Source organism: Bombyx mori, chromosome 4 (assembly GCF_030269925.1).
Source record: "Bombyx mori chromosome 4, ASM3026992v2".
NCBI lineage: Eukaryota > Metazoa > Arthropoda > Insecta > Lepidoptera > Bombycidae > Bombyx > Bombyx mori.
This window is the reverse complement of record NC_085110.1, coordinates 12,550,196-12,564,546: the sequence shown is the minus strand read 5'-3', so window position 1 is coordinate 12,564,546 and position 14,351 is coordinate 12,550,196. Positions and strand designations below refer to the sequence as shown.

Genomic DNA, 14,351 nt, shown 5'->3' with positions numbered 1-14,351 from the left:
ACCTTGAGATATAAGTTCTAAGGTCTCAAGTATAGTTACAACGGCTGCCCCACCCTTCAAACCGAAACGCATTATTGCTTCACGGCAGAAATAGGCAGGGCGGTGGTACCTACCCGCGCGGACTCACAAGAGGTCCTACCACCAGTTGGCCTCGTAGAGAGCATCGTGGAGCATACGTTATACGATATTCTCTGATTGACAGATATTGAGAAGCGTGGCCCTTCAGATGGGACGTCCGCAGCTGTGCCTCTGTTGGAAAGAGGCTCTGAAACAGTTGGATTGTGGAGTGCGGTCTATGACAGTCAAGTGGACTCTCATCTCATGGTGTCGGTGACGGCGGCCGCTGACTGCATGGTTGCCGCTTGGAAAGTTGACATTGACACAAAGCTCATTGGAGGTAGCTCATTGAGTTACACTCACCCGTTGCCAATCTACGTATTGTTCAATCCTTGGTGTTTGAATGATTCTGTGTACATGCCAGGTATTTTCAGATATTCACTTGATAATATTTGAATTCTCTGTTAAAACAGTTTATATTCAGTCTGCATCTGTTTTCGATAAAACTATTTATATCGTGAGTTCGACGTTCTATTGATTTCCGACGTAAGAGTTAAAGTGGATGATTTGTTCAACAATATTTGAAGTTTATATTAATAGGTGTACGCGATGCCATTTCACTGGGTTTTCGTGTATTTAATAAGTAATTAAGTTAACTTCAAATACCATTAACACTTCAAGTAACGTTGGTGCAGTTGGGTTGCATGATCACATTTTGACAAGATATATAAAAACCAGATAAAACTTTTTCAGCGGTTCTTTTAAACGCTTTTGAAACCCATAATTGAATTAATTATTAGGACATTCTAAAAGTGTCCGATATATTTCAATTTCATGCAGCGATTTTACATTTTAATTTTTGCTAACATTCCCCTTCGTAACTTTTACAAAAATGTTCAATAACACGGTGTTAATTTTGTAGAATTTAGTATTAGACCCTTGAAATATTCGTTAACATTTTCAGGTGAGAGTCATAGAGACGAATATGTATTGGAACAAGGAGGACTTATGTTCAGAGGAGTGTACAACATAATTAAGCCGACACCGTGGAACTACGCGCAATTTGAAAAAGATGTCTTAGACTGTGCTCTTTATCTAGTCAGGGAAGTTGGGAAGGTAATATGAAGCACACAGAATATTAATACAATACCTAGCCTACAATTAATACAATACATTGATGAGTAATAAACGTTCAGAATCGATAAATCTCGATAGTAGCGACATGAAGTCGAATTTTCCTTTAAGGAAACTATTTTGAGGACTGTCTTTTTTTTAAATTAAGACATAGATTAATGTTTATATTTTTTTGGGAAGAAATCTTATTCTATGATTGCTGACCGATAATTTTAATCTAATAGTTATTCTCTAGAGTCTAGATTTTAGATCTCTTAATCTCTAGTTTTAATCAATAGACACAACGTTCCATTACATACTGAAATCTTCAAAGGTTTTTACTTACCGTCATTTAAAAAAAAAACTTGTACTATGTTTTTACCTTTATTATTTATTTGTTAGCATTTTGAAATCAAATCGGAAATAAAAATATAAAGATAAATTTGCTAACTCAAGTCTCTCAATAAGTCTCTGGTAACTATATCTTAATTTGTTTGGTTTTGATTGAGATAAAAATTATTTGAATAAGTCTCGTTGTCTTGAGAATGACTTACGACCGCAATACTAAGCTAACGATCAATCGAATAATTACCAAGTCGATAGTCACCGACCTTACTCGCATATTTATCGCATTGAATAAGCGTACGAAACTAGACGCTTTTGCACTGTCAGAAGATTGTGTGAAATCTTTAAAATCTTTTACTCATTACTTTTAAGCGCCAAGTATCTACAACCAAAAAAAGTAGTTCTGTGTTAAACTATATGTTTGCATAATATGTTATTCATTTATGTCTTCGCGTAACAATGCAAAAAGGTTGTTACGAATAACCAGCACTCTAGCGTGCTGCCGAGGAGTAATAGAGCGACCGGTTGGCGGTGTATCGCGTTCCAACCCGGCGGGCTGGTTCTGATCCAGCGGGGTATTCTGGGACACCAGCGGCACCGTCTGGGTGGCCCGACGAGCTGCCGTACCGAGACGGCCGACGTTTCAGAGCCTTCGATTCGCCTCGAAGGTTCTGTCGGCTGGGCGTCCTTGGGGTGAGCCGCGCTGTCTGTTTGAAGTGTTGACCGCGGTAAACCCCTACCTCATCCGGGTTCTGACCTAGGAGGGAATCGGACGTCGGGTGTAAGAGTGCAGGTTATAGGGGGTGTTATCCCCCTCCATGGGTAGATAACATCGTATTCCTATATTTACTGCGGAACAGTTTTAGAACCGTATGCCATTGACTTAATATCCAATGGCATAGTTAGCTATAGCATATAAATCCCGTGGCAAATTCATCCGACGAGGCGTTACTAAAAATTATAACATTGTATATAATTGTTGCTATATAAAGCAGTGAAATAGTTGCCCGTATTAGTTAACTGTATAACTAATGTGACTTGATTGACTGATATGATTTGACTGACTCGGTGGGGTAGTAGTTGGCGCTCCGGACTGTTGGAATGGAATATTTACTAATGGTTTTTAGAAACATTACGTTACTTATCCTACTGCCTCATAACTACGTCAGTATCTGTGTTTCAAGAAGAGGTAGGTACAAGTGACGAACTACCGCGATTGCAGCACATCAGTCGGATCATAAACTCATCTACCGCTATAAAATAAAAATAAATTAAACAGTCTTCTTTAGACTACCTGTTGTACTACTTGTTATTTACAACATTATTTACTTCTAAATATCATAACCGTTATTTAGTGTTCGTCTTTATTCTAGATTTTTTGAAATTAGTTCTCTTTCATCTATAAATATTCTTTCGTCTATTTATACTTGAATACTTTGATAGTTGTATTTAAAGTAAATTCGGATTGGTCCGTTGCCACCTGCATCCAACTTGACCCAGCGATTTTTAATAGATCATCGGTCTATCTGATAGGTAGCCGTCCCACACTGCGCTCAACAGTACGTGGTCTCTACTGAAGGATCCTTCTGTCCCATCAGCTTTTTTTTTTTTCTAGGTGGGTGGACGAGCTCACAGCTCACCTGGTGTTAAGTGGTTACTGGAGCCCATAGACATCCACAACGTAAATGCGCCACCCATCTTGAGATATAAGTTCTAAGGTCTCAGTATAGTTACAACGGCTGCCCCACCCTTCAAACCAAAACGCATTACTGCTTCACGGCAGAAATAAGCAGGGCAGTGGTATCCACCAGCGCGGACTCTCGAGAGGTCCTACCACCAGTAATTACGCAAATTAAAATTTTTCCGGGTTTTTTTTTATTAAACGATGTTATTCCTTCACCGTGGAAATCAACCGTGAACATTTGTTGAGTACGTAATTCATTAGAAAAATTGGTACCCGCCTGCAGGATTCGAACACCGGCGCATCGCTCAACACGAATGCACCGGACGTCTTATCCCTTAGATCGGCTACTGTTAATATCAGATTTCTATAATACTTGGGACGTTACAGGTCACAGGAAGCGGTAGAAGTAGCGCCATCCGGACTGCCCGAGCTCTTTCGGCAGCCGTGAACGTGCAAGACGACAACGGTGTGCTATTCGGAAATTGGGGCAAAGAGCTGAGTGATTACGACGGAGGAACGCATCCTTTGAAGTGGGTTGGCTCTCTAGCGATCCTACAGAGGTTTTACGAGAAGAAGAAGCCCGTTAAATACGCCCAATGTTGGGTATACGCCGGAATTTTAACGACAAGTAAGTTCGAATTTATTGGATACTAGCGACCCGCCCACGCCTCGCTTCGGAAACTGTAATTTATTATTGATTTCTCCACTATTTCATGGATGTTATTATGCTTAGAAACCTTCCTCTTCAGTCACTCTATCTATAAAAAAAAGCCGCATCAAAATCCGTTGCGTATTTTTAAAGATTTAAGCATACATAGGGACAGAGAAAGCGACTTTGTTTTATACTACGTAGTGATTTAGCTTGACTGTTTTTTTTTGTAAGACCCATACAAATACGTATGAAGGTGATTAAATTTGTTTGCACGACAATGAATACACAAATAAGAGGTTCGAACTAAAGTGAAATTTGGATGTATTAATATAATAACGACGGGATCAAATTAGGAATGATTCACACAAAAATTTGCATATTACTAACCTTCTTCTATTGTAAAATTAATTAAATGTACTTTCTGCTTATCCATATCTCATTTGATGGATACGTTGTAAGATACATCCATGTTCTTGTTTGACTTAGCGTCTAGTTTTACGACCTGTATCTTTGGCCTTGCGCTTAAATTACCATGTTCAAATAACTACAAAGCTGATTTATTAATTGATTTAAAAAAATTAGGTTATTGTTAAGTTCTTTCCAAGCGTTAAGTTATATTCGTATTTTCTGTGGTTGCAGTTTGTCGGGCACTCGGAATTCCCTGCAGGCCGGTAACTGGTTACGATGCAGCTCACGACAGTCAAGGAAGCCTCACGATTGACATAATCATGGACGAGGAAGGAAATACGATGGACGAATTCACTCGAGACTCCGTATGGAACTACCACGTTTGGAATGAAGTACGTTCTAAGTGTAATGATAAAGACAACATTAATTCTAAATTATATAAAGAAAAAAAGCAGTTTTATGGGCTGTCAATGTAAATCAAATCTATGTAAATCAATATAATATCAATTTCGAATTATTATAGCCTAAATATAATTAATTTCATGTTTTGATCGAACTTAAAATTTTGTATTATCTTTGTGTTCGCGAGTCGTAGATACAATTAAAACTACTGTTATAGTTTAATCTCGGATTTTTTGGTAGCAAAAGCGAGATTGCTTGGACAAGAATTCTACCGTGAAGTGGTAGTTTTAATAATTTTTTTAATGGGTTCAAATCACGCACGCTCGTCCGGCCTCCGATTAGGATTCCCTGTCTTATGGGCACTAGAGGCTGATATATACATACATATAGATAGTAAACACCCAGACAAAGAGCAAACAAACCTGTTCATCAGGGCCGCTAAATACTGCATCACCGAGTCAGTCAATTATAATTTATAATCTCTGACTAAAGCTTGAAGCTATGAAGAAGGTTGCGCTCGAATCTTATATACATTTCAATTAATTAAGGTATGGATGGAGCGGCCGGATCTGGGCCCCCAATACGGAGGCTGGCAAGCTCTGGATGCTACTCCACAAGAAACATCAGAAGATAAATTCAGGTGCGGGCCGGCTTCGTTGAAAGCCATTTTAGACGGGGAATTGCAGCGGCCATATGATGCTACATACGTATTCGCACAAGTAAACGCTGATAAAGTGAGTAGATTTGTTTAAAATTTTAATTGTGAACGAAAACAATTCGTCCAAAAAACATTAATCAGAAGAATAAACATTGGTTTTGTAATTAAATTCACATACATACATCTTGGGATTACGATTAATTGAGTATCAATAAGGCAATAGGTAAGACATGTAATTCAAAGTTGGCTCAAACTAATTTTCTTATTTATTATCTTATTCATTTGTTTAAAGTTCTAAAATCTACTTGCAGAGAGGTAATATTGCATAATATATTATTATATTATGCTTGTTCTATGGAAAAGAGAACTGAATTCTTTGCTAATGTCCATGTCTAGTTATCTAAATAAATATTTACACAATAATTATTTACCGACAGATTTTATGGAAATATTCTGGGGAAATTCAACCACTAAAGCTAATGGCACGTGACACCACCTCTATCGGGCAGAATATCTCAACTAAAGCGATTGGAAAAATGGAAAGAGAGGTAATGTACAAAACTCATTTAAAAAAAAAACAATATTTAAATCTACTGATTTGAATACCAGTATTTAATTTTGATACATTTTTATATTATTTATATGCTTTACGTGTTATTCACTGATTCTATAAAGTTTACATATCAGGTACATAATTAAAGATTATTTATTCATAGATTACTGTTGGTGTTAATAATTTTAGTTAATTCTGTTAGTGAAACATTGTATGTATTAATGGCGCTAAATTGTAAGCCATTGCATATTCTAGGTTTATTGCACATTTAAATTTTAAAATGGGTTAATTTTAGAAGTAAATTCGAGACAAAATAATAGCGTATTTATATATAATGCCTGTCTGGGTTACGGATTTCATGCAGAGATGTCTATGGACTCCGAAAACGGTTTACCGCGAGGTGGACCTTGAGTTCGTTCAACGCGATGTCGATATTGTAAAAAAATCATTACACTGGTTATACTGGGTGTAAGGAGACCACTCCCGAAAACGAAATTTTTGTACTTACAAAGTAAATTTTGGGGAGCGCGGTATCAGCGCCGCGTCGCGCCGGTGTGCATGTAAAAGAAACGCCGCGCCCGGGCGTTCGTTGATCCGAGCATCAGCTGTTTTTGATTTACTGTTCCATTGCTGGTTTTTTTTTTAAATAAAGTAATATATTTTTATGAAACTATCATTTCATTTAGCTGTACTGACATAATGGAGCGTAAATAATGCTAATAAGACGTTTTAAAAATATGATTTTTTTTTAAAATCAGGATCGATTTTTTTCCGCCACATGATCATTAGTACTATGTCTGTTTTCATTTTCGGAAGCGGCCGCCAAAAACCCAGTATATTAATATAGCCAACTATGAGTATATAACTAATGAAACTATAAATAATAAAAATAAACTATATAGTTAGTTAATGGAGAATTGGATTCGAGCCCTACACCCCAGCAGAGGGTAATTAATAGGAAAGAAAGAAGAAGAACTATAAAGAAGTCTGTGCATTATATTTGTTTTAAATGTAATGAAAATACTTTCAATTTTTTTGTGTAATTGAATGTCCGATGATTATGTTTATATTTTTGTTTTGTTCTAAATAATCTGATGACATTTAATCTTATACAATACGATGATGTGATGGCTAAATGGCAGGTTGAAACAAATCTAAACTTAGCTGCCAAGCATCATTTTCATCGTATATGATTTGTTGTTTGAGTCATCACAGACGTATCTAACAAATAATTATTTCATTGAAGGTAATGAAAATGTCATGATGTCATAACGGAAAGGTCGACTGGAAATAATTTTTATATAGAGAGTTGTTTGTATGGCATTAATTAACAATGACATCAACACTATACCTATACGATTTATTCACAATAAAAATGATTGTATTTGTTTCAATTATAGTGGATTAAAATGCAGATACAGTAACTAGGAGTAAGTAGGTCGTCTTGTGTGCTCGCTTGGGTAGGTACCACAACTCCGCCTAATTTTACCACGAAGTAGTAATGCATTTAAAGGGTGGGACAGCCGTTGTACTATAAAACTGAGATTTAGAACTCAGGTCTCAAGGTGGGTGGCAGTTGATGTTTATGGTATTCGATAATAACTTAACATCAGGTGCGCCGTGTTTTCTACAACATATCTAAAGAATAAAAACTGGCAATTTTTCTTCACAATTATTACGTAATTACTAGTGGGATGGTTAACTGAAAGAAACGCACGGGTACACCACTATTCTACTTATTAGTGTAGGACGTATCTGTTGCAATACAATAACACTAAGATTTCTATGACAAGTCACAAAATGGCTGGCGGAATTCACGTTATCCTGTCAGTAAGCTCGCGAGCTTATCTAGAGCAATTTAAAGACATTCAATTATAAATATATCTATCTTCTATCTATATACTTATATATAAAAATGAATTGCTTTTCGTTAGTCTCGCTAAAACTCGAGAACGGCTGGACCGATTTGGCTAATTTTGGTCTTGAATTATTTGTGGAAGTCCAGAGAAGGTTTAAAAGGTAAATAAATATGAAAATGCTCGGAATTAAATAAAAATAACAATTTTGTTTTTCCTTTGATGTGTCCCCCGTCGGACGGATTCCTTTTGTTTGTTTTAAGTTTACTTTATACAAAAGTTTAGGTCTTTTATTTATCGATTGAGGCACTACAAAGTCTGCCGGGTCGGCTAGTTATAATTAAACTTGTGTTACAGGATATCACCGACACATACAAATACCCGGAACGAACGCGCGAAGAGAGAATGACAATGGAAAAAGCGTTGCGCAAATCAGAGAACATCTTCGCTCGGTACTATTTGAACGATGCCTTCAATGACGTCACCTTCGAGTTTGATCTCAGAGACGACATTAAGATCGGACAGGACTTCAGTGTGGTACGCTGTTTTGTTTTTTAATCCACCCTGTGATTCAATAGACTTTGAACTACGTTACCCATAAACGAACCTGGACGTGCTAATCCGATTTCGCAAGCTCGAACACACAAATCTCGACAACAAGCACCGAAACAAAATTATAGGATTATAAACAAAAGCCTGTTCACCGTTTTCTATTGATAATGTTATATTATTTACACGATCAATTTATATACGCTGAAAACACTGCGAGCGAATTAACCCATAGACACAGCCCACTGAGTTTCTCGCCGGATTTTCTCAGTGGGTCGCGTTTCCGATCCGGTAGTAGATTCTGCGAAGCACTGCTCTTGCTAGGGTCAGTGTTAGCAACACTTCGGTTTGAGCCCCGTGAGCTCACCTACTAGCTGAAATAGCCTCTCAAGGCTATCAGCATAAGTAGGAATAAAAAAAAAAGTAAAAGAGTAATGTTGATTAGCTATGCGAATATGCCGAAGCCAATGGAATCACGATTTTTTTCTACAGCAATACGTAACACATGTCCCCAAACGATTCCAACGATGAAATAATAACATAATGTAACAATATTTTGGAAAAAATTAGAATTTGCTTCGCGATTCCGATCTGGTGGTATATTCAGCGAAGCGCAGCTCTTGTTAGGGCTCTCTGATTTCCATGCGCTTACCTACCCGCGCGTAGTTTTGATAGCTCCTTAGGGCATAGATTATCGACGATTAGGGAAGGGAAAAAAGTAATTCAGAAATAGAGCAGGTTTCCAATTATGCGTATATACCTACTTCAAATTACTAGATCAAATCAGTACGCTGATTCCCTTCTCAGGTCTTGCATATGAAAAATCGTTCGACGATCAATGAACATCAAGTCAAAGGCACGTTGCGAGTGGACACAGTGACGTACGCCGGCGTCACCGGAGACGGCGTGAAGCGATATGAATTCGACATGAAACTCAAGCCAGAACAGAAAGAGAAAGTGCAGATGCTGGTCACCTTCGACGATTACTTTAAAAAGCTTATTGATCAGGTCAGTAGTAGTAGTGGTGGTTAGTAGTAGTGGTTTGCTTCAGGGCAAATAGTCGATTGTTTTGTTATGTTATTGTATTGTTAGTTTAAGTAATACGATAGTCAATGGCTTAGTACAGCGGCTCTTAATATTTTTACTCAGCGACGTACTGATTCATTAAAAATTCGCGACACCTTTAAGTGCAAAATTTTTGATAATTGAATTGAGTTGAAGATAGGTGCATTTTTGAAACTATGCATTTAAAATATTGTGAATTAAAAGTTATATAGTTAACATCTAACAAAAGGTTGATCCCTGAGTTTTCACCTGGTCACTTAATAAATTCGTGAGTTTCCAACATGGAGTCTATTTCTGGAATGGAATTCCCTCGCGCTATCAAAGAATATTTTAAGTTATATCGCTTACTGAATTAAGTGTGGATTAAGATCGTGTCTCATATACTCATTCAAACTAATAAGAATGTTTTTTTATTGTTATTATTTGTTTAAAAAAAAACCGGACGTAAATTTAAAATGTTTCTAAAATAATCATAACAAAGGAACATTGAAATTGGGAAAACGTCCGTCCCGTCAGCTAGATATTATGTATTTTACGGTACGTAGATAGTAAAATTTTTCGCGTAGTAGTAATATACTTAACATTGTGTATTGATATTATAATTGAAAACAATTTTATTCGTACACAAAATAAAAAAAAACACTGTGTTGCAGGCATCCTTCAACATCGCATGCCTAGTCACGATCGTAGATCGAAAATTCGACTACTTCGCACAGGACGACTTCCGGGTCCGGAATCCTGACATCAAAATAACGATTGACGGCAAACCGGTCTCCCGCCAAGAATTTACCGTTCACATCAAAGTGGAGAATCCCTTGCCTATTCCGTTGAAGAACGGCAAGTTTTATATTCAAGGTCCAGGTTTGGATGAGCAGCTCAGAATTGCATTAGACGAGGTATGTAAAAAAAGTTATGATATAGAATCTTAACACTTCTTCGCATTGCCCGTACACTTTGGATAATCAGGAGACAATATATTCCTATTCCCATTTTTTTATTTGCCTTGTGGTAATATTACCGCTCAGTATACCAAATCACTGAGGATGTCGCCTGAGCAACCCAATGGGTCGCGATTCCGATCCGGTGGTAGATTCAGCGAAGCACTGCTCCTGCTAGGGCCGGTGTTAGCAAAATCTCCCAAGCTGAGTTCCTACATTGAGCTATACATTCGGTGAAGCCAGAATAACCCCTCCAGGTTACTGGTAGTAACTAGCTAAATAAATAAAAAAAGGGTTTACCTAAATTAAATCTTGATCGGGACAGCAGACCTTGTGATGGGCAATACGGACATGAATAATTTAGACATTTAAGTTAGAGAATAGAGTCAGAAATTTTATTAGTACATCCTGGCTGAGAATGCATTTCAAATATTAAATAATCACTTGTTTAGTTTGGATAAAATAAGTTTGAAACATAAAACCTTAAGCGCCATCTTTGGTAACTCTTTTAAAACAAAAAGAAAACGTTCACAAAAATAAATTTTTAACTACATTTTATTTCTAAATAGTTAGTACACTCGCCGCTAGATGTCACTATTTGAATCTAATAAAACCAAATGTTGCTTTTTAGAACGTGGCACCTGGTACCTTTGCGACTGCTAACTTCAAGCTTACTCCTCCGTGGGCAGGCAGACATCAGATCTCGGCTAAGTTCACATCCAAAGAAATACGGGATATTGACGGATTTCTATCTTTTATTGTGTCAATGCCAGAAACCAACGGAGTGTCTTCTGAAACTGTAGAAACGAGGCAAATCTAATTTATCAGCTTTAAACATTTATTATCTAAATGAATAGTTTTAATTATGATAACAGCTCTTTATTTATTATTTTACATTTATTTAACATGTAAAACTTAATTATAATTTGTTATTTTATTGAATACAAACTTACTTAAGCAATGATGATTTGTTTTATTACATAAACAATATAAGTTATTTTCAATGAACTTACATGCGTATTCAAATCAATTAACCATCCAACCAACAATCAACCAAAACGCGAGAGACTTGTCATTTGAAAAGGTATTACATTTATAATGACGTGAAAAAAAATTAACAGTGAAAAATAAGTTTTTTTATTGCTTAGATGGGTGGAAAAGCTCACAGCTCACCTGGTGTTAAGTGGTTATTAGAGCTCATAGACATCTACAAAGAAAATGCGCCACCCACCTTGAGATATAAGTTCTAAGGTCTCAAGTATAGTTACAGCGGCTGCCCCATCCTTCAAACCGAAATGCATGTAGCTGACAAAATACTTCAAAATAAATGTTTAAGCTAAATACATCTAACGTTTTATTTCGTACCTGAAAATTCTTGCATCAATAGCTTAAATGAGATGTGGTACTTCAGGATTGTCAACAAAATCGGCTGATGGCTTCTTTTCACTTGCATACAATCTTGGATCAATGGCAGCCGGTGTCGACTTCGGTCGGGTCATGTTTGTGAAATCTAAAACATCGTCAGCTGGTCCAATTTCAAGAAATTCTCTTTTAGTCTGTCCCGATCGGAGGTATTCAGTTACTTTCGATTTGGACTTCGCTTGGGCTTTTTCGGCAGTTTCCTTTTTTTTCGCTCTACTTATAATGCAAGCGTTACTTTTTGGCATTGTTATCACCAAATGCCCGGTGATTTCAGATCGTTGAGCTGAAGAATTAGTTATGTCCACTTCTTGTGGGAGTTGAATTTGGAATATTTTGTTTTTTATAGTGACTCTCACGTAATGAGCTTGGACATCAACATCGAGTAAACTAGTATCTAAGTGTTTGTAAACTGCTAAATCCAAGACATAGCTTGGGCCAGAGTCGTCGAAAACAAAATTGATCTTTGCTTGGTTAATATTAAACGGTCTACCGTCTGGAGCGAATAGTTTGTAAGTTCGTTTTTCTTCTTGTTCTGTTTCCGTTTCGTAGCTCTTTAGTTTCAGCTTACGCATTTTTTCAATTTCGTAACGAACTTCTGGAGCATGCTCACATTTTTCGGCCCAGAATTTTTTGTTTCTTTCCTCCGGGTCCATGTCTTTATATTCATTTTCCCATTTGTCTTTGATAGTTTTTTCCAATCGAGATTTTTGTTTTCTACGTTGCTGTCGATAATTTTCTTGTTCGAATACTATATCAGAGCGTATGAAGGGAAGGTTTTGTAAGGCCATGATCCTCTCGGATCTTTCAATATCTTTGCCGTCCAAGCTGGTTAGCTGGGGTAGGGTTCCGATTACGAAGTTCTTGTAGTTATCGTAATCGGTGCAAGGGTTGCCAGTTAAATATAAACTTTCAAGACTATAGTTGCCCATAAGTGTTTCAACGCTCACAATATCACCAATAAAATTCAGTGTAAGGTCTAACTTACGCAGCGATTCGCATCGTTCTAAGTTTTCTATGACCTCGATGTTGTTCAAAGCTAAATTAAGGTACACAAGATTCTTTAGTTTGTTCAAGTTTTCTATTTTTGCTATGAGATTGCTCTGCATTAGCAGTATTTTTAATTTAGGGCACCAATCTTGTAGAAATTCAATTTTCTCGATATTTTCTTGATGGAGTGCAATTTCTTCTAATGGTGCCAGCAGGCAGTCGTGATGCTCAGCTTTTTTTCGTACTAATTCAACAGTGATTCTCACCATTTTCTACAAACTTTAGTGATGATTTTTGTGTATTTTCTCTGCTAAAAATGTTATAAACAGAGAATATGATCACTTTTAAACAAAATACAAATGAAGTGTGTCAAAATGTCACACCATATTGAGTATCGATGTCACTGTTTCCCTGGAAACTGTTTATTGGTAACGAATTCGTAACATGCAAAGCAAAAAGAACTGAATACTTATGGAGCAGATGGCTTACTCGCATGTGTGTGAAGTGATCGAAAATTGCCTACTAATCCCGCGTGTCATGCGCGTTGGTAGGAAGAGAAAGCGGTTATACAAAAAAGTCGAAATTTCGACCTCAAGTTTAAATGTAGGGCGTTAATAGTAGCGTCACGTACTCGTCGTGACCAACGAGATTAATAAAAACAGAGAGTATGAAACGGCAAAGAATAACGCAGATTTTTTTTTTTATATGAACACGGCAGGTGGGTAGCAGAGCGTTCATACTAAATGTACAAGATTTGATGTGGTTATCTTTCGATCTCGGCCGGTCGGTAATCCGTCATTTAACATACCAGCGGTGGCATCGAGAACGCTCAACTCGACCGTACTAAATTAATATTGCCCTGATGTAAGAGGGTATTAAAATATTTTAAACGACGCCATTTATAATATGACGTTCGGATATCAAGTCGACAGAGCACAACATATATTATTCGACGAAACTGCCAAAAGACAATGAAGATGAAGGATTGCTATCATCAGGAACTTGTTTTGTTGTAAACGTCCGACGTAGGTTCACGGGACGAAAAAACAAAGTCGAGGAAAAAACTCGGGAGTGAAATAAAGCATGGCACAGGGAAAGACGGAGTTATTAGTGTGCGAGGCGCGGGCAGGGTGCGGCGCCCCGCGGTCTGTGTGTGTTTAGGGGACTGGCGCTGCGGGGCGCCACCGGGCTTGCGGCTGGCTCCCCGGGTCCGCACCCAACCACGTTCTCGCTTATTGGAAGCAGCTAATTCAACATTTTGTTGTTTAAACAAACTCTTAGTGGTCTAGTCGGTTATTAAATTTTAATACAAGCGATTTATTTGATAAATAACTAGGATACGCGTTTAAAGTTCAAGCTTTGATCGGTGATTCCCTTGTTTTGACGATAGATGTCGCTGTATTGGTTTAATTGTCAGACTGCCTGGTTATATTAATTGTACGTTTACCGAATTTTAGGAGAAAAACAATTTAAAAATAAATGTATGGTAGTTATTAGAGCACAATAGAGTTTGAATCGTTTTTTGATTCAAAAAACTACTGATTATCGTCCGTTGACTTGTTATCAGTTAAACAATTAGGCAATTAATAATATAACAATTATTCTAGTGTCAGAAAACGTTAAAAAATAATTGTAATTTAACTCAGTAGATGTTTGCTTTAG

General features: G+C 37.1%; 2 protein-coding genes across 5 annotated transcripts in view; one reads left to right on the top strand and one right to left on the bottom strand.

Annotated features, from left to right (window-relative positions):
• LOC101738407 (annulin) overlaps positions 1 to 11,242 on the top strand; it is a 34,245-nt gene extending 23,003 nt beyond the window's left edge. For all 4 annotated transcript variants that reach the window (XM_062668287.1, XM_004930907.4, XM_004930908.5 and 1 more), the window contains exons 3-12: positions 203 to 481; positions 1,022 to 1,173; positions 3,587 to 3,827; positions 4,491 to 4,651; positions 5,210 to 5,395; positions 5,757 to 5,867; positions 8,086 to 8,265; positions 9,085 to 9,285; positions 9,996 to 10,238; positions 10,912 to 11,242. In XM_062668287.1, the coding sequence (XP_062524271.1) occupies positions 203 to 481; positions 1,022 to 1,173; positions 3,587 to 3,827; positions 4,491 to 4,651; positions 5,210 to 5,395; positions 5,757 to 5,867; positions 8,086 to 8,265; positions 9,085 to 9,285; positions 9,996 to 10,238; positions 10,912 to 11,100 (1,943 nt within the window). In that variant the 3' untranslated portion in view covers positions 11,101 to 11,242. The remainder of the gene's footprint in view (positions 1 to 202; positions 482 to 1,021; positions 1,174 to 3,586; positions 3,828 to 4,490; positions 4,652 to 5,209; positions 5,396 to 5,756; positions 5,868 to 8,085; positions 8,266 to 9,084; positions 9,286 to 9,995; positions 10,239 to 10,911) is intronic.
• Positions 10,818 to 13,322, bottom strand: LOC101738270 (protein tilB). The gene is made up of 2 exons (XM_004930906.5): positions 11,646 to 13,322; positions 10,818 to 11,077 (listed from the first exon to the last, which is right to left on the bottom strand). Exon 1 carries the CDS (start codon positions 12,956 to 12,958, stop codon positions 11,669 to 11,671), a length of 1,290 nt encoding a protein of 429 aa, XP_004930963.1. The 5' UTR covers positions 12,959 to 13,322; the 3' UTR covers positions 10,818 to 11,077; positions 11,646 to 11,668.
• Between the last annotated feature and the right edge of the window lie 1,029 nt (positions 13,323 to 14,351).